The sequence below is a fragment of the Nannobrachium achirus genome (assembly GCF_963921795.1).
Source record: "Nannobrachium achirus genome assembly, chromosome: 15".
Classification (NCBI taxonomy): Eukaryota; Metazoa; Chordata; class Actinopteri; order Myctophiformes; family Myctophidae; genus Nannobrachium; species Nannobrachium achirus.
In genome coordinates, this window is record NC_137822.1 from 49151893 (window position 1) to 49179492 (window position 27600).

At 44.2% G+C, this 27600-nt stretch overlaps 1 protein-coding gene across 3 annotated transcripts; it reads left to right on the top strand.

Annotated features, from left to right (window-relative positions):
* Positions 1-427: 427 nt before the first annotated feature.
* LOC308298859 (cytosolic sulfotransferase 3-like) lies at positions 428-26947 on the top strand. 3 transcript variants are annotated; one of them, XM_080742548.1, is made up of 8 exons: positions 428-544; positions 2225-2366; positions 5088-5216; positions 11279-11379; positions 14445-14571; positions 16213-16310; positions 21991-22165; positions 24021-26947. In XM_080742548.1, the coding sequence occupies exons 1-8, from the start codon at positions 524-526 to the stop codon at positions 24131-24133; spliced, it is 906 nt and encodes a 301-aa protein (XP_080598674.1). In that variant the 5' UTR covers positions 428-523; the 3' UTR covers positions 24134-26947. The 3 variants fall into 3 exon arrangements, with proteins under 3 accessions (XP_080598674.1, XP_080598676.1, XP_080598675.1); XM_080742550.1 differs by having other exon boundaries at positions 24026-26947; XM_080742549.1 differs by having other exon boundaries at positions 438-544; positions 2228-2366.
* The last annotated feature ends 653 nt before the right edge of the window (positions 26948-27600 follow it).

Here is a 27600-nt window from a genome sequence, read left to right on the forward strand (position 1 = left end):
ATAAAAATAAAATGTCGGCCTTCGTTCCATTTTGGGGGCTGGGCGGCCAACAAAGTAAATCGCCACTGTCTGGTAGAAACCTCGTATCTCCAAGTTTCAAATGTATACATTTTCTCGCAAAGCAAAGCCCTGCTTCATCATACAAGGCCGTTGCACAAAAGTAGTGAAAACATCAGATCTACAAGCACACAACGCCGTTGCGTGCTTGTAGATCGGCTGTTTTCACTAGTTTAAATCATTTTTAAAATGATAAATACAAAACAAACGGTTTTGGACATACAAGGTTTCCACCCGACAACGACGAAATATAAAAAAAATATATATATAAAAAAATGAGGGCCTCTCCAACTCTTTTTCCCGGCTGAATCAGGGGCCCAGCACGTCCCTGAGAGAGAGAGAGAGAGAGAGAGAGAGAGAGAGAGAGAGAGAGAGAGAGAGAGAGAGAGAGAGAGAGAGCAGAGCAGAGGTGGAGAAAAGACAGAAGGAAGTCACTTCATAATAATATTCATCCTGAGTGGTCAGCATGTCACTAGCTGTGGACAAGGTACAGTCTATTGTTGTTACCGATGTTATCTACTTTGTGCACTTGTCTTCGTCTTACGCTGTGAGCTTTGTCTTACGCTGTGAGCTTTGTCTTACGCTGTGAGCTTTGTCTTACGCTGTGAGCTTTGTCTTACGCTGTGAGCTTTGCAAAGAGTTATTGACGAAAGATAAACACCAAGTACTTTTCTTACGCAACGCGATACTCCTCGGTTAGTTTATTGCTGATAGCGTTCAACGCTACGTTATTTCATTTCTTTACATAAAGTATGTTGTGCTTTATGCAATGCACTTTGCATGTGCTGTGCTATGATATATTTGCCTTGCCTTAGTTGAATAATCTACTTTACTGAGTAACTAACCCTAACCCATCTACTAATAATAATTTATAGTTTTGTTTTTTTCCACCCAGATAGTGAATGTAAATTTGAATTCATGCCATACATTCCTGTTCACGTTCATTAGTGTGGTCCAGACTATATTCCTGGGGAAACTTTATTCTCTGTTTCTAGAGTAACTAAAAGTTTGACTCCTACTCCTCACACAGTTTTCACACCACACACTCACGCCATATGTCAAATGGACCGTCTTCATTTTGCTAAGAGAAAAGTTGTATCGTTTAATTGATATTAATTTATTAGTGAATTAATTTTCCCCACTGACTTTAATTAAATATTTTACTTTTCCCAAATATGGAGATGACTGACATCACAGACCACATGAGACCATATATGTCCATATACGGGCATTCCCCCCGAAAACGTTAATATTAAGTCCATATATGTATATGGATATACATTAAAGGATGAAATAAATAAAATGTCCTACAGTATGTGCATTCCCAGATGATGCCCTGTTAGGGTTTATAGATGCCCTGTTAGGGTACCCCCTTATCCTCATATATGGGGATCCCCAGGCATCTGGATGAACTTTGTTCATTGACACACTAAAAGCAGGCTCTGGTCCCACATAGGTCAGATCAACCCAGTAATGCATTACAATGCACACGGTGCAGCACTTACTGGTAAACAAACATAGCCCCCAAAATAATGGAAATTCACTTCCCAAAACTCAAATATGATTTGAGCCACAGGGCAACCACACTTGCAATTTCACAAATTGCAAATGTTCTAGTTTACACTGTTATCAGAATGCTCTCTGCCTTAACGAGACTATGAAAAACCTATGTTTCTATGTCAGCAATCTGGCCAGCCATCGTCAAAGAAAAGGTCCTTTTCACTCAACTGGGGCTCAGTTAGTCTGTTCTTGAGAGACTACAATGTCAGTGGTTCTGACACCTTTTCATGTGAAGGACCCACAAAATGATATTTATTTGGCCACGGACCCCCATCTCAAAATATTTAGTTCTAGGGACCACCCACACGTTGGTTACAAACGTTCGCTTTGAAAATACATATATTCAAAGATTTGCACACATTTTCACGACTTTTTCAAAAATAGCAAATCTACAAGCTCCCAGCGCGGCACTCGGTGCCGCGCTGCGAGCTTGTAGATCTGCTATTTTTCACTGATTAAAGCTTTCAACAATTCTAGGCCTAAATGGGACTAACGAAATGGGACTAATGAAAAACTCACTTCCCAACCAAACATTTCCTTCCGTTCCAAACCTCTGTTCACCAACACTGATGATTGTCCATGGGTCATCCTCGTCTCTGTGGTTCAGAAGGATCCCGCGACTCCTCGGCCAGAGCTGTTCGACTTCCATGGAGTCTCCATGATCCAGTGCTTCACAGACAACTGGGAGATGGTGGAGAACTTCCAGGCCAGGCCAGATGACATCCTCATCGCCACGTATCCTAAAGCTGGTCAGAGCAACACAGTGATGATACTCCTCTTAACCAGATGTTTGGGATGACTTTCTCCCTCCCCTCTCTCTCTGTCCATCTCTGTCTGTCTCTCTCTCTCTCTCTCTCTCTCTCTCTCTCTCTCTCTCTCTCTCTCTCTCTCTGTCCATCTCTCTCTCTCTCTCTCTCTCTCTCTCTCTCTCTGTCCATCTCTCTCTCTCTCTCTCTCTCTCTCTCTCTCTCTCTCTGTCCATCTCTCTCTCTCTCTCTCTCTCTCTCTCGCTCTCGCTCTCTCTCTCTCTCTGTCTCTCTCTCTCTCTGTCCATCTCTGTCTCTCTCTCTCTCTCTCTCTCTCTCTCTCTGTCCATCTCTCTCTCTCTCTCTCTCTCTCTGTCCATCTCTCTCTCTCTCTCTCTCTCTGGTTGCGTCCAAATAGTACGAGCTAAACATCATTACCCCAGGGACGGATTAACCCCACCGCGAGGGCCCCTGGTGATCATTAGCCCCCCCCCCCTCCCTCCCGACACGCACTACCCAGCTCAGATTGTAAGCTATGATGATCATCTGTGGGCCAAGAAAGCACCTCCAGACAACAGAGGAGGGGCCCACACATTAGATTGTTAATTAACGTTTACAGTACATAGTAAGTAAATTGTCAATGACCACACGGCCCAGTGCCCCCAAGTAGGGCCCCTGGCATTGCATTCCAAGAGCTTCCTATATCACCACTTTCTTCTTTTCAAAATAAAAACCCCTTGTGCCTTTTATTTCTTATTTTTGTTCATTTTTATTTTTAGTGTACAGTCACCTCCCAGGGCTCTGTTTCCATCCATGCCTTACCCCTGATCACTTAACGTCTTTGCCCTTTTCTTTTTTTTACTATTATTGAAAAACATTTGGAGGGAGCGCTTGTGGTGTGTTCTACATGCATCGCTGCATGTGAGAGACAAACAGTGCTTTGGTGGGTATCAGGATAGTGTAAAAACACCATATAATAAAATGAAATAAAACTTTGAAGCTACAGAAATAACCGCACCAGCGAGAAGACGAAAACCGCCGTTTTAGCTGTGTGAGGCGTCGCAAAATCTAAGACCAGGGGCAGTTATGAAACAAAATCGACTAAAGCAATTAGGAAGGGGTGTGATAAAGGGCACGTTCAGGGGGGATATGTTTTGATTACTCCTTTAATCACAATGCTCGTCACAATGTATCCACACAGGTTTTCCAATAGCCTCTTCTGTTTTGTTTCAATTCAATTCAATCCAATTCAATTTCAAAGGGCTTTATTGGCAGGGGCATCCCAAGGGTAGGGGGACAGAGTTACTAGGGCCCAAGGTGGGGGTGCCTTGAAACACCCTCCCCCTATGAAGAATATTCATAGGGGGGGGGGGCACAGTGAATCCTTGCACCCAGGGCCCAGAATTTGGTTTGACACCCTGTTTATTGGCATGGGAAAACAAAGTGTACACGATACAATATAATAAATACAATCAAACTATGTACAATAGAAGGGAGTAAAGCTGGTTGCACACTGCACTGCGTTTTCTCGTTGCGTTTTGGAAATCTAAAATCCTCAAAAACATTGTACAGGCCAAGAAGAGAGAGGAGAGAGAGAGAGCAAAGGACTCAGTGGTGACAGCTGCGAAAATCGGAAAAAAATCAACCCTGGTCCGAAAATAAATACAAACGGGCGGTAGTGTGCAAACGTTACTGACATAACGTGAGGTTGATTTTTTTTATTTACGCGCTCTGAAATTCACCTCGATATTCGGCTCGAAAAACGCAGCAGTGTGCAAAGACCTTAAAACTGTTTTTTTCATGTATGGAGTTACTCAACCCAGACGGTGCAGGGATATACCCAATGATTCGTTTGCCTCGCGTAGCCAGGCTTACTCATCTGCCAAGAGAAAAGCCTGGTTACGACCATAGGCTGAAACGGCATGAAACACTGCTACTTCCGCCGGGAGAATTTCACCGAATGTTATTGTTTTTTTCATATTCCCCGCTGGCGAAAAAAACTGTTCTACTTCTCCCGACCCATCGGTTGCGCTCGTAATAAACAATATCCAAACAAAAACATAGATTCTGACAAAGGACACACCTATTAACTTTTTCCCTGCCAGATTATTTATTTATTTATTGGGTCTGGTGCCATCAAAAAGCGGCTTACCTTTGCGACGTTATAGTAGACAAATACACTTTTTTTTATTTTTTTCGCAGACCAGGCAGCAGAGGGCGGCGTCATGCAAGGATTAATGTGAATTTGGCTGGTCCCGCTTCCCTTACATTGAGAGCACACTCTGGCCATTGAGCCTTCCGTGTTGAGAAAATCAACACGGAAGAGAATTGGTCTCCGTTGATGTTAATGCATAATGGATTTTTAAGACCATCCCTGCAGACGATGTGATTACAGTACACGGCGGCGCGACCCCTCATCAGCTTAAGGACATCAACAAGGTAAACGAACGAACGGCCGTATTGGCGCGGCTCACTCTCGAGAATTGGGGCGAACAGGAACGTCCAAAGCAGTATAAGAGTTAAGGGCGAGTTAAGAGCTACAATCTTTACGTAAACGGACTGCAACGCATGACGTAACTTCCGTTAACCGCAGCACTTCAGCCACTTCCGCTGTCTGTAGGTTCATGCCGTTTTCATCGGCTATTCTGACCAGGGTGATGATTAGTAGTCTCTCTCTCTCTCTCTGTCTCTCTCTCTCTCTCTCTCTCTCTCTCTCTCTCTCAGGCACCACGTGGGTCTCTCTCATTCTAGACCTTCTGTACTTTGGCCAGACGTCTTCCGAGCGCCAGACCTCCGTCCCCATCTACGACAGGGTGCCTTTCCTGGAGCTCATGCTGCCTCCGTACCCTCCAGGTCTGATCCTTTCCTCTCTGCCTCCTTAAGCCTCGAACAGAGTCGGGTCCGCGGTGGAAGGCTATCCACCGCGGTGTAGTGCGGTGTAGTCTGAGTCATAAAACTACAACGTTAACGCTCAAAAAGACTACACCGCACTACACCGCGGACCCGACTCTGATCGAGGCTTTATCCTCCAGGTCTGGTCACCTCCTCCTACAGGATTTCCACCTGGAATGGAAAATACTGAATTAATGTCCACTCAGGTTGAAATGTTGACCCTATTCAGCAGAGTAACAGCATTCACAGCATCACTGATGCTGTGAATGTTAAGGGGGTTCCACACGGTACGCGGTCACCGCCCGCTAGTAATTCATTTTCAATGAGAGGCGGGCGGCTTTTTAGGCCACGCAGCGAAGTTTTGGGGCGGCGAGGCGAGCGGGCGCGGTCCCGCGAAATCCACCGCGAGCGTGCTCGTTTGTGCATGCGTACGCGGGCGGTAAGAGATGGATTGTGTTCATCTTTGTGAAAATACCGCGCTGCGTTTACTCACTGAGCGAGTGTGTTTGTGTCTCACCGCGGTGCGGCCACCGCTGATCCTAGCGGCAGCCCCGACGGCAACCGTGTATCGTGTGGAACCCCCTTTACTCTGTATTTCAACCTGAGAGAGAGAGAGAGAGAGAGAGAGAGAGAGAGAGAGAGAGAGAGAGAGAGAGAGAGAGAGAGAGAGAGAGAGAGAGAGACATGCTGTGGGGCAGAAGACCCTGAAGTGTCATCTTGGTCATCTCTTAAGCCCGGATCAGAGTCTACGGTGGAGAGCTATCCACCGCAAATTTGAGGTGGAAAGCTTTCCACCTCAAGTCAGAAAATAAGTGCAGGCCATCATAGTCAGTCACGGTGAAGTCCTTTTCACCGTGACTGACTGGTCTAGATCGACCAATCAGTGAATGGGGTGTAGAGCCTGTCTGTCTGATAGTAAAAACAGAGAGATGTGTTGGGACGCGGTGGAAAGCTCTCCACCGCGAGGAATGATGTAACGTTGTAGTTTCATGACTCAAAAAGACTCGAAAAAGACTACACCGCGGTGGATAGCCTTCCACCGCGGACCCGACTATGATCCGGGCTTTAGCCTACAGATGCACTCCCTAAATGGAGATGCATATAGACAAACTGATCGTCCAATCAGAAAAGGTTACAGGAAAGGTCATAATGCAGTCTGACAGATTGATTCCACGCTGGAACACGGAGAATAGTGTGGAAATGAGACACATTTGGAACAGTTGTTGAATGACAGGGACAGGAGCTCACAAAGGATCTCTGGTTGAAATACAATTAACCCATTCAGAACGGGTACACATTATTGTGTATCATTATTTTATGCTTTAACTATTGAAAAATAGCAGATCTACAAGCTCACAGCGCAGCACCGCGTGCCGTAGATTGTAGATCTGCTATTTTTGAAAGATCGTGAAAATTAGAATTTTGACCCGATTCTATAAGTGTCTTTTGAATCCTTCTAAGGTTTTTGGAAAAACCTGTCTTTCTACAGTATGTCAGCAATCTGGCCAGCCATCGTCAAAGAAAAGGTCCTTTTCACTTAACTGGAGCTCAGTTAGTCTGTTCTTGAGAGACTACTATGTCAGTGGTTCTCAAACTTTTTCATGTGAAGGACCCCCAAAATTATATTTATTTGGCCACGGACCCCCATCTCAAAATATTTAGTTCCAGGGACCACCCAGAAGCAAAATTGGAGTTACAAACGTTTGCTTTGAAAATACATATATTCAAAGATTTGCACACATTTAAAAAAAAATAGCAGATCTGCAAGCTCGCAGCGCGGCACTCGGTGCCGTGCTGTGAGCTTGTATCTGCTATTTTTCACTGGTTAAAGCATTCAATAATTCTAGGCCTAAATTTAAATAGAACATGAATGTTTTGGAACAGATTTACACTCCTCTCTCAATCTGCACTCTGTAATGAATCTTTATCATTACCTTGCTTATTATGCTCTGGATTAAGAGCGTCTGCTAAATGCCTAAATTGTAAATTGTACTGTGCCTTAATTGCTTCAATTCCCTTACCATGCTGGTATAAACCCAAACATGCTTGCCTTTGATAACTGGCATTTTATTCATTGCGTGTTCATCCTCGCAAGAGTCTGAAAGGTAAGGTACGTTGTGTGGCATTTACTACCTTACCCTTTCAATACGGGGCCAAACAGGGCCAAACAGGAACATTCACTTGTATGTAAACAAGGCAGAGAGGCTGGTTCTAAAGTTCATGAGTGGTTATTGCTTTGGCATAACATCCTGTCATCAATCATTAAACAAGTTTGTTTGAGATTGGTGTTAAGGTTCATGGATCAAACAAACTACTTTTGCTATTTTTAAAAAATCGTGAAAATGTGTGCAAATCTTTGAATATTTGTATTTTCAAAGCGAACGTTTGTAACTCAAATTTTGTTTCTGGGGGGGTCCCTGGAACTAAATATTTTGAGATGCGGGTCCGTGGCCAAATAAATATAATTTTGGGGGTCCTTCACATGAAAAGGTTTGAGAAACCACTGACATAGTAGTCTCTCAAGAACAGACTAACTGAGCTCCAGTTAAGTGAAAAGGACCTTTTCTTTGACGATGGCTGGCCAATAGGGGTTTCAAAAAAACCTTAGAAGGATTCAAAAGACACTTAAATCGGGTCAAAGTTTGAATTTTCACGATTTTTCAAAAATAGCAGATCTACAAGCTCGCAGCACGGCACTCGGTGCCGCGCTGTGAGCTTGTATATCTGCTATTTTTCAATAGTTAAAGCATAAAATAATGATACACAATAATGTGTACCCGTTCTAAATGGGTTAATGTAACAGGACATTGCAGAACATACATTCTAGTCACACGTCACACTTTTGCCCTGCTCATATCTCCGCTACCGTTGCCCCGATCCATGCCACATTTTGCACACACACTCCTTGGCTGCCAAACCACAACCTCCACCCATCAACTCTCACATGCCCCTCTTCTAGCGCCACCATGAGGCCGATTCTTGCAAAACCCATTTTTGGACACTGCTCCTACACATTTTACTCTAAAACCAGTAAGACTCCCTAATCGGGAGATAAGCGACCGTAGGTCGCTTATCTCCACAAATAGGGCAAAAATGTGTTTTTCCAAAATCTTCCTGATCCATGTTGATGACATGAGTGTAGACATGCTGTGTAGTGATTTTCGTGATTTTAGGGCAAAATCTGTAGGAGCAGTGATTAAAAATTGGCCTGAAGGTGGCGCTAGAAGAGGGCCATGTGAGAAATGAGGGGTGGGGTCTCCGCGTTGCCTTGGCGGACGAATAGGTACCGGCCCCGGCTCTCCCGGACGCTCCTAGCCCGAGTTACGGCATTTTATGTGAGCTGCAGTGGAGGGGGTCCTCCACTGGGGGCGCCACCACTTTTGCATCCGTTCTGGAGCACCAGGAGTGGGTGGTCCCCAGGAATTCCTCGTGAGCAGCCCCGTTGGGGTGGTCATTTGGTCAATTTTGCACATTTGTTCATTTTTTACACCTGGGGGTCCCCCAGGGACCTGGGGGTCCCTGAAGCTCTGGGGGTCCTTGGAGGTTGTAGTTTGGCAGGTAAGGAGTGTGTGTGCAAAATTTGGCATGGATGGGGGCAACGGTTGTGGAGATATGAGCAGGGCAAAAGTGTGACGTGTGACGTGTGACGTGTGACGGACGGACGGACGGACGGAGAGACAGACAGACAGCCGGTGGAGGTTTTGATAGTAAATGCGACCTACGGTCGCAATCACATTATGTTAGCTCGCAGAACAGGGGGGGAAATAATATTAACCCTTTAAAACCGAAGGTGTCTGTGTAATTTTAGATGATTTGCGTTAGAAACCAGATGGACCCTTAGGGGCATGTAACTCTAAGAGTGTAACGGGATCCAATTGGTTCCATGTGTATAATGCTCTCAGAGTTAAATTAACATACATTTTTCAATAAATTGGGGTCTCAGAGATAGAAATGTAGCCTAATGCAGGTCAAACTCCTTGAAATTAAAATGGTTGGGAATCACTGCTAGAGCTGTGAAAACCTTCTCTTATGGGGGTCCCCATAAGACATATCTAGGCATATCTTTTCAAATGGGGGTCCGCAGGATAATAAGTGTCAATTTGGGGATCCTTGACATGACATGGTTTGAGAAGCACTGATCCAGGATCAGTGGATCACCACAGGGCAGAGTTCGAGTTATGTGGGAGCCAGTGGGGTCTTAGCTCCCATAGTTAAAGTCTGGGACCCCATAGTCAACAACCCCCTTTGGGGTCTCTTTTTTTCTAAGTGTGTTTTATTTTTTATTTTTTTCGTTTTATTTTATTTTTTTATGTTCCATTGGAAGAATTTATATTATTTATGTTAACTAGATATACTAAATAAACATGTTAGACAGTAAGACTGAACAATGACATCACACCGTTTAATCCTACTATTAATTTTATTATTATAAATCAGGCGCATTTAATGTGGGGTGTGAGTCTTCCTTTACCGTCCGGGTTATAACACACTCGCTGCAATGGTTCCTACCTTTCTGGATGCAGACCTACCCAGCTGCGTGGTCTCGCCATGGCCTGGGCATATGCTAAGCTAGGAACCACTGCATCGAGTCTTTGCACTTCTAGCCACGGCCCGGACGGCAAAGGAAGGCGGACACGCCGGAGAGCAACAAAACAACCAAACAAAACAACGCTGTCTTAGCAAGACCATACCCGAGGGAAGTAGGGGTGCTGGGGGTGCGGCCGCACCCCCTCCCCCACGTCCCACCGCACCCCCTAAAGGGGGGTTGGGGGGGAAAATATTGCCGATCGGCAAGTAGAGGCTCTGACATCAGTGGCGTGAAGTAGGAGCTATTGGCTACTTCTATTTCCAGTACAATTTCAAAATAAACATGTGTTGAATGATCGATTGTATAGACAAAAAAAAAAAAGAAAGGCTCTTGTTTTGAAATGTGCTTCTGGGCACTGTTCAGAGAGGAAATGGCTTTCAAAGGACTTCCCTTTTAACTTGTCTGAACGTCTGTCTCTCCGTGCGTAACTGATGCGTCATGGACTCGGTGGATTATAACAATACGGCCATAAAGGAATATACAGAACACCAAGACAACACAACCTAGGCTATGAAGGGATTAAACATCGCCCTCTGCTAGCCCTGGCGTCCTCACTGGTGAGTCGTGGGCTCGTGGCTATAGACTTGTAATGATGAATGAATGCTATGTTATGCTGCTGTGCTGCCTGGCTAGGCTAACGTTTGGGCTAGCTAGTGGCTAATGGCTATGGTGTACCAGAACCATCGCCAATGAAGCCTGGGTTTCCGAGGCTAGCTGTTTCCTAACACTGGGGTCTGGACCGATGTGGCGGACACGTTGTATGGGTCACAACGCACTGAACACAGTGCGAAGCAACTCGTTGTGAGCTTGTACATCTGCTATTTTCACTACTTGTTTGGTACAAGGTAGTAATGTCTCTTGGTTCACGGGCTAAAAAGTTTGGGAACCATCATACTTGCTGTTGTAGACAGGTTCACGGGCTAAAATGTTTGCTTGCTGTTGTAGACAGTGGTGTAAAGTAACTAAGTAGATTAACTGAAAAGCTCTGGGAACTGAATGATTTTATGAAACTGGCACTTGTTGTCTGACTGTTGGTACCAAGAAATCCAGACTATATACCGAAAAATACCTGATTTAATATGATTTAATATAGGAAAATACTCGTTTTAGCCGACTTTATACCCGAAAAATAGGGCCCCCATAACTATGGGGGCCACCCCCATAACTATGGGGGCCCTATTTTTCGGCGGCGCCTTTGGCGCCGCTAGAGGGACCCCATAGCTCTCGGGGTATAACTCGAACTCTGCCACAGGGCAAGGCCAGAGACAGGCAGCGCATGCAGACTGTGTCACTAACAACATGCTTAGCTCACCTCCATTCCTCCGTACAGGAACATAACAGACTGTAACAACATGCTTAGCTCACCTCCATTCCTCTGTACAGGAACAGAACAGACTGTAACAACATGCTTAGCTCACCTCTATCCTCCGTACAGGAACAGAACAGGCGGATAAGCTGACCACCTCTCCTCGCCTCATCAAAACCCATCTTCCAGTCCAGTTGGTGCCCAAGTCCTTCTGGGAGCAGGGCTGCAGGGTACAGCATAAGATAATTATGAAACAAATGTATTTTAGATCAACTTGTATGACGCTGAAAGTGAAATATCCCACTCTTCTATTTTCACTTGTCAATCTGCCATGTTCTGCAAAACTGGGGTTTAAGGGGTTAACTGTTGTGGCCCTATCATAGTACAGTCTGCGGTGATAAGCCATCAATCACCACGGTGTAGTTTTCTAGCCATCACCTAAACATGTATAACAAAGCCTAAAGGTCTTTGCACACTGCTGCGTCTTTCGTTTGCGAAATGCGTTTTTCAGTGCAAGGAGACAGAGAGAGAGAGAGAGAGAGAGAGAGCAAGGGACCGAGTGGTGCGCGAAACGAGTGGCAGTGTGCAAATGTGACTGACATAACGTGAGGTTGATCTTTTTATTTGCGCACTCCGAAATTCACTCCGATATTCGGCCCAAAAAACACAGCAGTGTGCAAAGACCTTAAGTCAGGGGTCCCCAAACTTTTTTGTCTCGGGGCACCCCATGAATATTAGTTTAATCCGAGGCACCCCTACATTAAATCGTCGTTGTCGGGTGGAAACCTTGTATGTCCAAAACCTTCTCTTTTTGTGTTAGTATTTTAAAAACGCATCGCGCGGCGTTGTGTGCTTGTTGATCTGCTCTTTTCACTACATGTGTGACACTTTTGTATGATGAATTAAGGCTTTTATTTTACCAAAAAACATACTCATTTGAAACTTGGAGATAACGAGGTTTTTGCCAGACAGTGACGATATTGATAATTTTCACTCCCAGCACCTTATATTTATAGCATATTTTAGCCATTATTTGTGAGGAAAACATTGAGATAATAGCCATTTTGGTTAGAACTGACTGAAAATAACTTTGTACTTAAAATGATACTAAATATTTTTTTAAGTGTCCAAATAAATTCCAAATATCAATATCGCGGCACCCCTGGACTGCCATCACAGCACCCCTGGGTGCCCTGTCACCCACTTTGAAAACCCCTGGCCTAGGTCATAGCTAGGAAACTACACCGCAGTGAGGTGATAGCTTATCTTCACCTTGGACTATGATAGAGGCTTTAGACGATGTAGATTCTTTCTTTTTTCAACTGAGAAAACTTTCATAATCTGCCATGGTATTTATCAACACAGAGCGACGTTTGAACACATGCACAGCGTGAGAGACAAACCACGAAGGCCTCAAGTCACTCCAGGGGTTTCTTTGTATGTATACTGTATATTTATACTGTATATGTGTGGTGGAGAGAGTCGCAGCCCCAGCCTGAAGCCTCAAAAGTCTAGTATCTGCCCTCATTCCATAGGGATATCCCTTTGGAGTAATGGTTAAGATATTGGGTTCGAAGCTGGGTGGGGAGGTTCGGATCACCTCCGTTACATATACTGTATATGTATACTGTATATGCTGGTCTTTATACTGCATATGAGGGATGTCAAACTCAAATACACAGTGGGCCAACATTTAAAAAAATGTTACAAGTCGAGGGCCGGACTAGTTCAATTTTTATTTAAAGGGTTACTGTTACTTTAAGAATCGGCTTAAAAAACAAGTTAATAGTTTTTATGATGTCATTGTGGGGATGCGCAATTATAAGCCAATCAAATTAATTGTCTGTATAGCCTGACTGTATGGCTACTTACTGTACTGGTCAGCTGTTGTTTGGGGGCGAGGGGCAGATTACACTGTGACATGAGCTTAACTCATTTGCTGCCCCGTCCCGAGTTTCCCGAGTTATTACAGTAGTTCCAGGCTGCCACAGCCCGAGTTTCCCGAGTTGGAAGCCATTTTGAAGAAAAAAAAATTGGACCTCCAAAAATGTAGTAGGCATGTTTAACCCCCATACCAACCACATCTTTCAAAATGGCAGCCATGTTTGTTTACATTTGAAGAAAACAATGGCTTCTATATCTCATGAATGCCTGAACGGATTTCCAAGTGGATTTTTTTGTTTGAAAGCGGTGAACATTGCACACATATGGTGCATGATCTAGGCATGGGCGTGCACGATCCGTGCACTAAACATTGATCTGTGCACTAAAAATTACTAAATTGGGCAGTGAGGAACTTGGCGGCCATTTTGAAAAGGCATCAAATGAGTTTCAGACTGTTTCAGACCGTTTCCAGAGAAGCTCATGTCACAGCGTAATCTGCCCCTCAACCCCTTTAGGTGACAGCACCCCTTTAAAACGTATTGAAATCATTGCACGTATTGAACCTGCCCGTTTACATCCGTGAATGTGTAGGCTACTCTGACTCCCACCTGGCTTGAAAACCCCTGTTTTCAAAGTTCACTTTTGTTTATACATTTTTGGGGAGAGGGGGAGCTGAAAGATGACCACAGGCGATACGCTTCCTTGTGGTGGTGGTGCGTGCAACATACCAGAGGGACAGTTCTAATAGTAAATAAATATCATCCCACGGGGCCAAAGATAATTCATTCATGGGCCTGATTTGGCCGCCGGGTCTTAAGTTTGACATATGTGCTGTATATCCATCCATCCATCCATCTTCAACCGCTTATCCGGAATATATGCATACTGTATATGCATTAGGGCATTCACGAATAGTGATTTTTAGTATTCAAATTATTCGACCTCAAAGTATTCGAGTAGTCGAATATTCGACAGGACTGGCCAAACTGCGTTGCGAGGCGTTGTGAGCATGTAGATCTGCTATTTTCACAATATTTATCTGTGGAACCGAGTCACATTAAATATAATACCTACAATTCCAAGTGCTTGTCAGGGTGGGGGTCCCCAGTTCAAATATGTTTATTTTGGGGGTCACGGCCTAAAAAGGTTTGAGAACCCCTGGTATAGAGCATTAACAAATTCATCCACCAGGGGCATTGACAACTCATTCTTATGACTTCCTATCTAGCCAAGTCTTCTAAACTATATATTTTTTTATTACATTCTATACATTTTTTAAAGAGGAAACAATAAAAAATAAATAAAAATAGGCGAATATTCGACTTCGGTGAACGTCGAATAGTGACTTTGAATTTCAAATATTTGGTGAATGCCCTACTGTATGTATACTGTATGTATACTGTATATGCAGGTGGTCTACGTGGCTCGTAACGCCAAGGACAACGCCGTGTCCTACTTCCACTTCGACCGCATGTGCCTGACGCAGCCTGAGGCTGGAGACTGGAGCAGCTTCCTGAGCAGGTTCATGGAGGGGCAGGGTGAGTGTGGAGGACAGAGACAGGGACGTGCTGGGCCCCTGATTCAGCCCTGGAAAAAGAGTTGGAGAGGCCCTCATTGCGCGCTATAGAGAGAGATCTCTCTCTATAGCGCTGCTGCTACTCAAAGATTTGCCATTTCAGATCATGACAAGTGACAAGCCAGTGGGCCAATTACATGAGTTATATTTCGTTGTTGTCGGATGGAAACCTTGTATGTCCAAAGACGTTTGTTTTGTATTTATCATTTTAAAAATGATTTAAACTAGTGAAAACAGCCAATCTACAAGCACACAACGCCTCGCAGTGCTTGACGTTGTGTGCTTGTAGATCGGCTGTTTTCACTACTTTTGTGCGACGGCCTTCTATGATGAAGCAGGACTTTGCGAAAAAATTTACAAATTTGAAACATGGAGATACGAGGTTTCTGCCCGACAGTGACAATTTACTTTGTTGGCCGCCCAGCCCCCAAAATGGAACAAAGGCCGACATTTTATTTAATTTTTTTTCCTTATGGCCGGCCTGAACCGGCCAGGAATGAACCAGCCGTTCGGGAGTTTTCCCGCTTTTCCTAATGGCCAGCACGTCTCTGAACAGAGATGAGGGGAGGTCCTACTGGGGTAGGGATGGAGCCCTAAACAAGGGTAGCTCGATAACCCGATAACAGATTTATTGATTACCCGGTATCAATAAGCTTTGGGCTTATCAAGCTTGTTATCGAGCATAACGGCCCATGATGTCATTTTTAAACAATCAAGACAAGAGGCCATCAATAAATTATTACAGTACTATTCATAATATAAAGCCATTTAACACTTATTGCACACTAATGAATGATTGCTTTAATGATATTTGTTACTTTTGTCAATAAGTCATCTTCATAAATGGAGGTCAGCAACAAACTCACAACTGGCCAATAAAAAAAAGATACCAGTTCTGTTCTGAATTTGTTGTCTCATATCTTTCTACAACATATTAGAAAACCCTCAATGGAGTAACAAAGTCATGATGTCACTCGCTCATCCCCGGTTCATGGAAGAAAATTCTCTATGGAGAATAACATTGAGTCATCTTAAAATCGTCTCATATAAGCATTGCAGTCCAAAAATAAACAAACAGCCTTTGCGATATTGTTGGCGAGGTGGCTCTGTGTGGTTTATGATATTCAGTCACTCATATTTGATTAAGCCTGTTTCTAGCGAAAATGTAACTTATTGGGCGACAGTAACATTAGCGTTTTCTCACCATCAGTTGATTCTTCACATTTGAGAACTCCTAATATGTGATAGTATTTTTTTTTTTTTGAGGGGCACTTGGTGAAAATCTCATCGGGGCACGCCGGGGGCTAGTTCCGCTACTGGTCTTACGACCAAAATAATGTTTTGTAAAAAAAAAACACTAAACGTCTAATTTGCCACAGACACATTTTGACAGTGAAAGGACATACAGTGTTGATGATGGTCATTGATTGATGTGTTGTTCCCTCCTTGGTTTCAGTGGTGTGGGGACCCTGGTATGAGCATGTGTTGTCCTTCCTTGGTTTCAGTGGTGTGGGGACCCTGGTATGAGCATGTGTTGTCCTTCCTTGGTTTCAGTGGTGTGGGGACCCTGGTATGAGCATGTGTTGTCCTTCCTTGGTTTCAGTGGTGTGGGGACCCTGGTATGAGCATGTGACTGGCTGGTGGGAGAGGAGACAGACTCACTCTAAACTCCTCTACATGTTCTATGAAGATCTGATTGAGGTGCGTTTGTGTTTGGGGAAATCTTGCTCTTTCGAACAACGGTGAAATGCTAACCTGCCGACGCTGGTGAATGCTAACCTGGTGAAATGTTAACCAGCCAACGCTGGTGAATGCTAATCTGGTGAATGTTAAAACTCATTTAGTGCTGATCGCGCGTATACTCGCGAAATATTAACGCGGCCCGGAGTGCTGATCGCGTGTATCCCTGCGAAATACACTGTATATACAGTAAATACACTGTATATACAGTAAAGCTGGCGCTGGTTACCTTCGGTCTGGTGAATAAGGCTGGCAAGGCTGATTCGTCTCCATCGCACGTCCAACGTGCAAGCAAAAGTGCCGCGTCCCATAGAAAACAATGGCCCTTCTCATCTTTACAGTCCATTTTCTCCAAAAAAAGACGTTTGATGCCAATTAAGGATGGCATGGCAATCTCGCTAAAATAGCACAAGCATGAAGGCATCCATCTTAGATCTTTGTTTGTGCTCTGGACCGGAACTAGTCACGGGTGAATCTTGAATCGTCAAGTGGGAATTGCGAGCTCAATCTACTTTCGGCCTTCAAAATAAGAGAGAGGCCGCAAATGGAGAAATTGGCCGGCGCTCTGGACAATTAACCCTTTACACTCGGACTGAAAGACCTGCAAAAAACACTCTCCCACAAATAAACAGACTGTGTTTATGTACTAACAGGATACTGGTCTCCAGATAGACACTGTGTTTATGTACTAACAGGATACTGGTCTCCAGATAGACACTGTGTTTATGTATCAACAGGATACGGGTCTCCAGATAGACACTGTGTTTATGTACTAACAGGATACTGGTCTCCAGATAGACACTGTGTTTATGTACTAACAGGATACTGGTCTCCAGATAGACACTGTGTTTATGCATCAACAGGATACTGGTCTCCAGATAGACACTGTGTTTATGTACTAACAGGATACGGGTCTCCAGATAGACACTGTGTTTATGGCGTGTTTCCTAAACCCACCAGGTTTGAGTTAAGACTCGCCTCGCGGAAACGCGAGGACTTCCAGGAGTGGCTGAAATCCTTTGCCGGACACATGGAGGGTGGATAAAGTCAGACCTAGTAAAGGCATGAAGACAATATAAAACTTGTAGGCTACTGAGAAAAGCCTGCATTTGCACAATGCACAGCTATTCATTTGTCACTACAGTGCTCAAAATAAACTGTGCTTAAAAAATAAAAACTTACTTTGTATTGTGCTTAACAAGGTAAAACTTTGTAACTTTGCTAAAGAGAAAAACATACTGAGAAAGCTATTAATTTGTCACTACTGTGCTCAAAATAAAAACTCTTACTAATTATCAGTTAAATTGTTATAGTTTGGATATGGCTTTGGGCGTATTATGCTGCGTGTATTATTGTAATGGATCGGTAGGGCGTAGTTAGGCTACTATTGCTTTGCACTTGAGCAAGCAGCACTATTGCGAGGGGCGTTTCCGCGAGGCGGGTCTTAACTCAATCCTGGTGGGTTTAGGAAACGTGCGTTTATGCATCAACAGGATACAGGTCTCCAGATAGACAGACTGTGTTTATGCATCAACAGGATACTGGTCTCCAGATAGACACTGTGTTTATGCATCAACAGATACTGGTCTCCAGATAGACACTGTGTTTATGTATCAACAGGATACTGGTCTCCAGATAGACACTGTGTTTATGCATCAACAGGATACTGGTCTCCAGATAGACACTGTGTTTATGCATCAACAGATACTGGTCTCCAGATAGACACTGTGTTTATGCATCAACAGGATACTGGTCTCCAGATAGACACTGTGTTTATGCATCAACAGGATACTGGTCTCCAGATAGACACTGTGTTTATGCATCAACAGGATACTGGTCTCCAGATAGACACTGTGTTTATGCATCAACAGGATACAGGTCTCCAGATAGACAGACTGTGTTTATGCATCAACAGGATACAGGTCTCCAGATAGACACTGTGTTTATGCATCAACAGGATACTGGTCTCCAGATAGACACTGTGTTTATGCATCAACAGGATACTGGTCTCCAGATAGACACTGTGTTTATGCATCAACAGGATACTGGTCTCCAGATAGACACTGTGTTTATGCATCAACAGGATACTGGTCTCCAGATAGACACTGTGTTTATGCATCAACAGGATATGGTCTCCAGATAGACACTGTGTTTATGCATCAACAGGATACTGGTCTCCAGATAGACACTGTGTTTATGTATCAACAGGATACTGGTCTCCAGATAGACACTGTGTTTATGTATCAACAGGATACTGGTCTTTAGATAGACACTGTGTTTATGCATCAACAGGATACTGGTCTCCAGATAGACAGACTGTGTTTATGTATCAACAGGATACGGGTCTCCAGATAGACAGACTGTGTTTATGCATCAACAGGATACAGGTCTCCAGATAGACACTGTGTTTATGCATCAACAGGATACTGGTCTCCAGATAGACACTGTTTATGCATCAACAGGATACTGGTCTCCAGATAGACACTGTTTTATGCATCAACAGGATACTGGTCTCCAGATAGACACTGTGTTTATGCATCAACAGGATACTGGTCTCCAGATAGACACTGTGTTTATGCATCAACAGGATATGGTCTCCAGATAGACACTGTGTTTATGTATCAACAGGATACTGGTCTCCAGATAGACACTGTGTTTATGCATCAACAGGATACTGGTCTCCAGATAGACAGACTGTGTTTATGCATCAACATGATACTGGTCTCCAGATAGACACTGTGTTTATGCATCAACAGGATACTGGTCTCCAGATAGACACTGTGTTTATGCATCAACAGGATACTGGTCTCCAGATAGACACTGTGTTTATGTATCAACAGGATACTGGTCTCCAGATAGACACTGTGTTTATGTATCAACAGGATACTGGTCTCCAGATAGACACTGTGTTTATGCATCAACAGGATACTGGTCTCCAGATAGACACTGTGTTTATGCATCAGCATGATACTGGTCTCCAGATAGACAGACTGTGTTTATGCATCAACAGGATACTGGTCTCCAGATAGACAGACTGTGTTTATGCATCAACATGATACTGGTCTCCAGATAGACACTGTGTTTATGCATCAACAGGATACTGGTCTCCAGATAGACACTGTGTTTATGCATCAACAGGATACTGGTCTCCAGATAGACACTGTGTTTATGTATCAACAGGATACTGGTCTTTAGATAGACACTGTGTTTATGCATCAACAGGATACTGGTCTCCAGATAGACAGACTGTGTTTATGTATCAACAGGATACGGGTCTCCAGATAGACAGACTGTGTTTATGCATCAACAGGATACAGGTCTCCAGATAGACACTGTGTTTATGCATCAACAGGATACTGGTCTCCAGATAGACACTGTGTTTATGCATCAACAGGATACTGGTCTCCAGATAGACACTGTTTTATGCATCAACAGGATACTGGTCTCCAGATAGACACTGTGTTTATGCATCAACAGGATACTGGTCTCCAGATAGACACTGTGTTTATGCATCAACAGGATATGGTCTCCAGATAGACACTGTGTTTATGTATCAACAGGATACTGGTCTCCAGATAGACACTGTGTTTATGCATCAACAGGATACTGGTCTCCAGATAGACAGACTGTGTTTATGCATCAACATGATACTGGTCTCCAGATAGACACTGTGTTTATGCATCAACAGGATACTGGTCTCCAGATAGACACTGTGTTTATGCATCAACAGGATACTGGTCTCCAGATAGACACTGTGTTTATGTATCAACAGGATACTGGTCTCCAGATAGACACTGTGTTTATGTATCAACAGGATACTGGTCTCCAGATAGACACTGTGTTTATGCATCAACAGGATACTGGTCTCCAGATAGACACTGGCCCTCATTTATCAACGTGGTGCAGATCAAAATTTGGGTGTACACCGAAATTTAGGGAAGTCTTGACATTTATCATTTAAACTTGACTTTGACTTTGGTCTAGGGTAGGATCAAATCTCACGTCAAGTCCTGAGGTGGTGTAGGAATCATCCTACACCACTTTGTTCCATTGTAGAGGTGCGGAGCAGCATTGTGTAACTATTTGACAGGCAATGGACACATGTATCCACTCGAAAATGTATATCCAACACAATAATAAATAATCCTGTGAAAATATAACATTTTATAAAAGTATATTATAGCCAGCTACATCATGGACATGCACGCCGATTTTATTTCCAAGTTACAATGACAAGCAATCAAAATCTAGCAACATGGAAGCAATCTACTGTTAAGTGCTTTAACAGTCTATATTTTAAGATTGCAGACCTGGCTCAGAACAAGCACATTATAGCCTACGAACGCATGCGAGACATTTTCGGGGACCAGCGCGGCGCCGCTGTGATCTACCGTGAGGCGTGAGCCTCCAATTTATACAGTGACGCGAGTCTTTTTAAATATGGATAAAATCCGAAGCGCCAAACCTGGCTGTGCCCAGCCCCGCGCACGCACGCTGTGGATGATTTATTTGGGGGTCCGCGGCCCACCTGGGAGAAGACCAGCCAGCGCAGGAACGGTACATGATCGCTAGTTCAAGCACTCAAACATGAATTGCGCTCGTCGCCGAAATTGGGTTAAATTAATATCCAAAACGTAACCGTGGGGTCTCTCAATTTATACAGTAGATACTGTACACTATGCTGGAGTTAATGATGAAACCCGACGTTGCGAGCCTTGAGATCATGGCCATGGGGAATATGATTGCTTGTAACCAAATGAACGCGCTCTGTCTGCGCACACACGGCACGGGTAGGCAATGGTTTAAATTTATATCCAAAAGTATTCATGGCAGTGACCAGTGACTTGTGTCATTCATGTCGGCTGCGGTGCTATAGCCTCCTTGTCAAAGATTGTACCGTTGGTTAATCCCACGTTTCCACTGTCAAAGACTGCTGTGTAAACCAAAATGCTGCTGTTCAAAGTAGCCTAGTTGCGTGTGTAGGTGTGTGCGTGCGTGCGTGCATGTGTGCGTGGTCTGTGTGGGACGCGGACATGGCTTTTCTTTGGTTGTTAGGTCGTATTCGGGTTGTTCTGGTCGTAAAATCAGGGCGTTTCGAGAATAATTAAGGGCGTGTTATTTAAATTTCAGCCTGCGCATTTATCAACGCTGGGATCAAATGTACGCCAGGTGTGTCTGTTTAGGAAGCATTGATAAATGCCGTGCACACGTTGCCCTACGCAAAATTTGGTGAAAAAAATAGACCATTTTTTACACTCCATTGATAAATGAGGGCCACTGTGTTTATGCATCAGCATGATACTGGTCTCCAGATAGACAGACTGTGTTTATGCATCAACAGGATACTGGTCTCCAGATAGACAGACTGTGTTTATGCATCAACATGATACTGGTCTCCAGATAGACACTGTGTTTATGCATCAACAGGATACTGGTCTCCAGATAGACACTGTGTTTATGCATCAACAGGATACTGGTCTCCAGATAGACAGACTGTGTTTATGCATCAACATGATACTGGTCTCCAGATAGACACTGTGTTTATGCATCAACAGGATACTGGTCTCCAGATAGACACTGTGTTTATGCATCAACAGGATACTGGTCTCCAGATAGACAGACTGTGTTTATGCATCAACAGGATACTGGTCTCCAGATAGACAGACTGTGCTCCTTCCTGGGTTTGTCTCCGTCAGATGAAGAGAGGGAGAACATCAGAGCAGGAGTGCAGTTTGACAGCATGAAGAACAACAGGATGGCCAACTACTCCACCGAGCTGGAGATGGACTTCAACGTCTCTCCCTTCATGAGGAAAGGTGAATATTAAGGACACGACGATGCGAGGAGATCATTTTCTCCTGCAGTTTATGATCACAGTAGTGGTGCGCGGTCGGATCATGGGCTCTGAGCGTCGTGCGAATGAATCAACAACTCGTCATCCACACATTATCCTACCGCATTAATTATATTATTCAATTTACAGAACCAAACGCAACCGCAATCCACATCTTCCGTAAAGTCAAATTATTATTATTTTCTGGCATGCCCCTTTTGTGCCCATATATGGAGTTGACTGATTTGTTTTTGCGCCTTAACACTTATATGATTATGGCTGAGTCATGGTGACATGAGGTTGACGTCAGCAGTCCTCCCTTTTTTTTTTCATTTTCTTCGTTCTATTGTTTTATCGCCTTTACCGTGCTAAAATGTGGGGCATGCGTACGCATGGGGGCATGCGTACAAGTGGCTAAATATGTCTTTTTAGACCAGCAGTTTCTTTATTGCTATTTACAGTAACACTTCCAGCCCCCATAAGTCACATCCAACCATGAAAGGTTGTGTTGTATCTTGGGAATGGGCTTATTCTGTGTAAAATAATATATTTAGCTACTTGTACGCATGCCCCCAACCACTGAAATAAGAATCTCTAAAACAATAGAAAGAAGTAAATGAAATAATTTTAACACTCATCATTCTTTAACTCACCGGGTGCCCACGAGTCAAACTCTTTGATGTCGCTGGAGGCCCACAACGTTTTTTACGCGTTAACTGTATTTACAGTATTAACTTTAAATCTCACCGTTAGGTCGGGGCTACGCCTGGATGCAGCCCGTTCACCGCTGGTTGCTTCGAGTCGACGCTGAGAGCATCGCGCGGCCGTTTTTCTCCATATACTCCAATGCATTTCCCCATCTTTAACGCCCTTTATCTCTGATGTTTGTTTTATGGCTAAAACTGTGGCCGGCTGCGGCAAAATGTCCACATTTTGATCGGCAATGAACAGCTATGATCAACACTAGCCCTTACAGAAAGTTACACAATAACATCCTGTCTGCGGTCATGTGACCAAGTGACGTCATGACGCATGCATTGACGCAGCAGGGCCGGATTCAATAGAATGGTGGTGGGCCTGGGCAGCGATAGGGGATTAATGGGGCTCCATCCAGGGGCACCCAGTGTGTTTTAATTACAATCTAAAATATGAACCCTTGTTGTAAAAAAAACTAAAGTTGTCCTTTAAGACAAATTTCATTTGTGAAACTCGCGTCACCACACTTGCAATTTCCAATTGCATATTTCTAGTTGTTACATAACATATAATGTGGCAAGGAACCAGAACAACGTACATTCTACTGCAGGGTGCCCCAATAGGCGGCCTGCGGGCCATTTGCGGCCCGCGGGGGGCTACTGTCTGGCCCACACCAACCCCAGTAATAATGGTGGTATAAGAGCAGCAACAACACTGGTATATTGTCGTTGTCGGGTGGAAATCTCGTATCTCCAAATTTGTACGTTTCTTCGCAAATCATACAAGGCCGTCGCACAAAAGTAGTAAAAACAGCAGATCTACAAGCACACAACGCCTCGCGTGTGCTTGTAGATTGGCTGTTTTCACTAGTTTAAATGATTTTTAAAATGATTAATGCAAAACGAATGGTTTTGGACATACAAGATTTTGACCCAACGACGACGATATCTGAACTGTCGCAGTCGCTGGAGTAGCAGGAACGCCACCGTCGCCCACTGCAATGTTGTGGCCCTCGGCTTGGTACCCTAGGCATAACTCGGCCCTTGGGGAAAACTAATTGGGGAACCTTGTTCTACTGCTATGTACCCGCTGCGTACACGAGACCTGACAAATAAAGAACCTGTTGAACCGTGTTCTTCCAGGAAAGGTGGGAGACTGGAAGAACCATTTCACTGTGGCCCAGAGTGAACTGTTCGATGAAGACTACAAGAAGAAGATGAAGAATCCAACCCTACGGTTCCGTACCCTAGTGTAGAGACAATCTGCCTGACCGGGTCGTTATGGAAGGGATAACGTCTGGCTCAGGGGTCATTATAGAAGGGATAACATCTGGCTCAGGGGTCGTTATCGAGAAATAACATCCAGACAGGCTGATAGCGGAGGTGGTTATCAGCTAGCCTCGCAACAGCTAGACTCTCCCAGGGGAGAGTCTGGGAGTTCTCCATAGACTTCTTTTGGTGATCGGAAGAAAAAGAAGTCTGGGCAAACCCCCCTATAACTGTGCTGGCTCATGACATTTTAATTGTATAAATAAATGTAGCCGTTCAGATATCTTATTTTACATCAGTATTGTTCATGTGAACTGGTTTGTTTAGGCTTATCCATTATAATGATAAAATCACTATGATTTATCAGTCGTTTTCCACCGCGGATCACTTCCTCATTTACTCAAGGTAGACAGCAGGGGGAGTCATGTCCCTCCTCATTTACTCAAAGCAGACAGAAGCAGGAGTCGTGTACCCCTCTGCGTCATTTTGAGATGTCGGAGGACGCGGCGAGATCCGCCGGCCAACAAATAATGTCCGCGTTCCCTCAGAGTGGTGATGACGTAGCTCGGGATGGCTTGCGAGGCTAGTTATCAGCATGAAGGGAATTTATTTCACGATAATGACAGCTGAGCCAGATATTATCCCGCCTCATTACTATAATAAATAAACAAATACATAATTTGACTCAAAACTAAAAACAAAACAAAGTATTTCCTTAAAGACATTGTTGAGAGCAACGTTTAGTTGTAAATGTCGCTGTGCGTTTGTTTACATGGCTGACATGTTGGATACGGTACTAAATTCACGCAGTGCAGCTTGAATGCAGCAGATGTTCTGACCGTAGCTTACCGTACGGTCCGTTGGAAAGTCCTGGCACGATTGGACTCGCCGATTCATCATCATCGCGGATCCACGTGCACAAAATAGTGATTCCTTAACATGGAGGCCGACGGTCTATCTCATCTTTAATGTCCATTTTCTCAAAAAAACACTTTTGAAGCCAAGGATGGCATTAGATTCTCGCTATAATAACACAAGCTGAAAGGCAACGATCCTCCATTTCTACACCCGCATGTGAGGATGATCACTTCCGGTGAATGACGTCATGACGTCAAAAAGGAAATGTTTGCGCAATCGACTTCTGGCCTTCAAAATAAGAGACTGGCCGCGGACGGAGCAGGCGGACGGCGCGCTGGACATTTAACCCGTTCATGTCTGGAGCACAAAATGAGTTAATAAGTATGATTCATGTTAACATGTATGTTAACCACTTATTCCCTCGTTACATAATAAACTTGACCGTTTGGTCTGTACTTGGTCTGCTTTTTTTACCCTCTACACAAAACCTCCTCACCAAAAATAGCGGCAAAGGACAGCGCGCACATGACGAACGACCCCAGCTCGCTCAGCCTCATCCTCCCCCCGAGATTAAAACGTTTAAATAAGGGGGTTTAAAACCGTTCGGTATGAACACAGCAACAGTGGTCCGTAGAGTTCAACCCAAAGTCAACCCAAAGTCAACTCAAACAAAGGGTCAAACTCTTTCTTCTGCTATACCACCAAAATGTGGAAGGCCCTCCCGAAGGCCATAAAGGAGTGTGGTTCCCTAGCATCCTTTAAAATCGCCCTGAAAAACCACTTACAGGCGGCAGCCATTCACAACTGGCAATAACAAACCTAGCCCAGCCTCCCCTGACCCCTCTTTTCTTCTTCTTTCAATGTTATATGAGATACTTCAATGGTTTCCTATGGAAATAAGCTTAGTCTTTTCTAGAATCTCCTTTTAGTAGACCTTGTACCAGTGAACTGTACCGTCATCGTGAAACTGTACCTTTTTCTATGCAAACTTCTAATAAAGTCTTCAATCAATCAATCAATCAATCTGAGTTGGTCGTCTTTTACCAGGGCAACAGAGCACGATGAGGAGGTTATAATAGGTCTTAGCTACGCGATGCGCTTTGTCCGTCGTTGTACAGAACAGCAACCACATCCTGTATTTATACATTGGGTGATGTCATCGGTGATGTCATTAGCAGTGTCACTGGGGACGACCATATTTTCCATATTGTGATGTCACCCTTTTCCCCCCTCTCCGATTGGCTCCCCCAGTGTCGCTACGCAGGCCTCACATCTATGTTGCATTGCCCAGACTGATCCGACTGATATGCCCATATATGGAGATCTCTGTATCTGTCAGTCCTTGTCCCTTTCATGTCCATATATGGAGATATCTTTCAGAGAGTCCATGTCCCTTTAATACTGCCCATATATGTAGATCCCTGATGTCATCAGTATATGCCCATATATGGGCATTCCCCTTTTGTGCCCATATATGGAGCTGACTGATTTGTTTTTGCACTTACAGTATATGATTATTCTGGCTGAGTCATGGTGACATGAGGTTGACGTCAGCGGTCCTCCCTTAAAGGAGTCGTTCAGACCAAAATACCCCTTCATACCTGCTTTAGTCCATTTTATTCATAGCTGCCCATGTTGCTAGATTTGGGATGCCCCTGTTGCTAGATTTCGAAGGCCCTCTCATAACTAACAGAGTAGATAGTCTTTATTCTAGTGCGGTTATTTCTTTAGCTTCAGAGTTAGTGTTCTTTTATTGGATTGTGTTTACACAACGTCCTGAGACCAACCAAACCACTGTTTTGACCTCACAAGCACTCTTACTTGTCAAACGGCTTCTGCTCTGCACCAGAGCAGGGAGAGGAGAGCCTAGAAAGGGAGGGGAGGAGCAGAGGATCTTCTCGTCTGTTTGACAAGTAGGGTGCCTGTGAGGTCAAAACAGAGGTTTGGTTGGTCTCAGGACGTTGTGTAAACACAATCCAATGAAAAAATACTAACTTTGAAGCTAAAGAAATAACCGCACTATAATAAAGACTATCTACTCTGTTAGTTATGAGAGGGCCCGCGAAATCTAGCAACAGGGGCAGCTATGAAAAAATTCGACTAAAGCAGGTAACCTCTATATTATGTGTTTTGGTCTGAATGACTCCTTTAAGCTTAATTTAATATAAGGATATTGTGACATCACAATATACAATATATGGGGAAGTTGCACCAAATAACACTCCATTCTTCAAAGCGCTCTGGTCACTGTGACCTTCACACACTTGATTTGAAAAGAAAGGGGGTTCGCCCAAAACGGTCGTTAACCAATCCAGATAGATATCACTATTTATCACACCTTACAGACAGAGTAAGGCTCAACGAGTCCACTCTGCTCCACCCACGGTGGTGCTGGATGACCCACTGGGTGGAGCGCCTGGACGGGGGTCCCTACATATCCTTCCATGCAGCCGTGGTGGCGGGGGACCGCCTGTTCTCCTTCGGAGGATGGGAGTTCTCCCGCGGAGGGAAGCCCTTCTCTGTGGGAGCCCTGACGCCGGGTCCGATGGAGGTGCATGTTTTCAACACAGTGTCTTTGCGCTGGAGGACACTACTG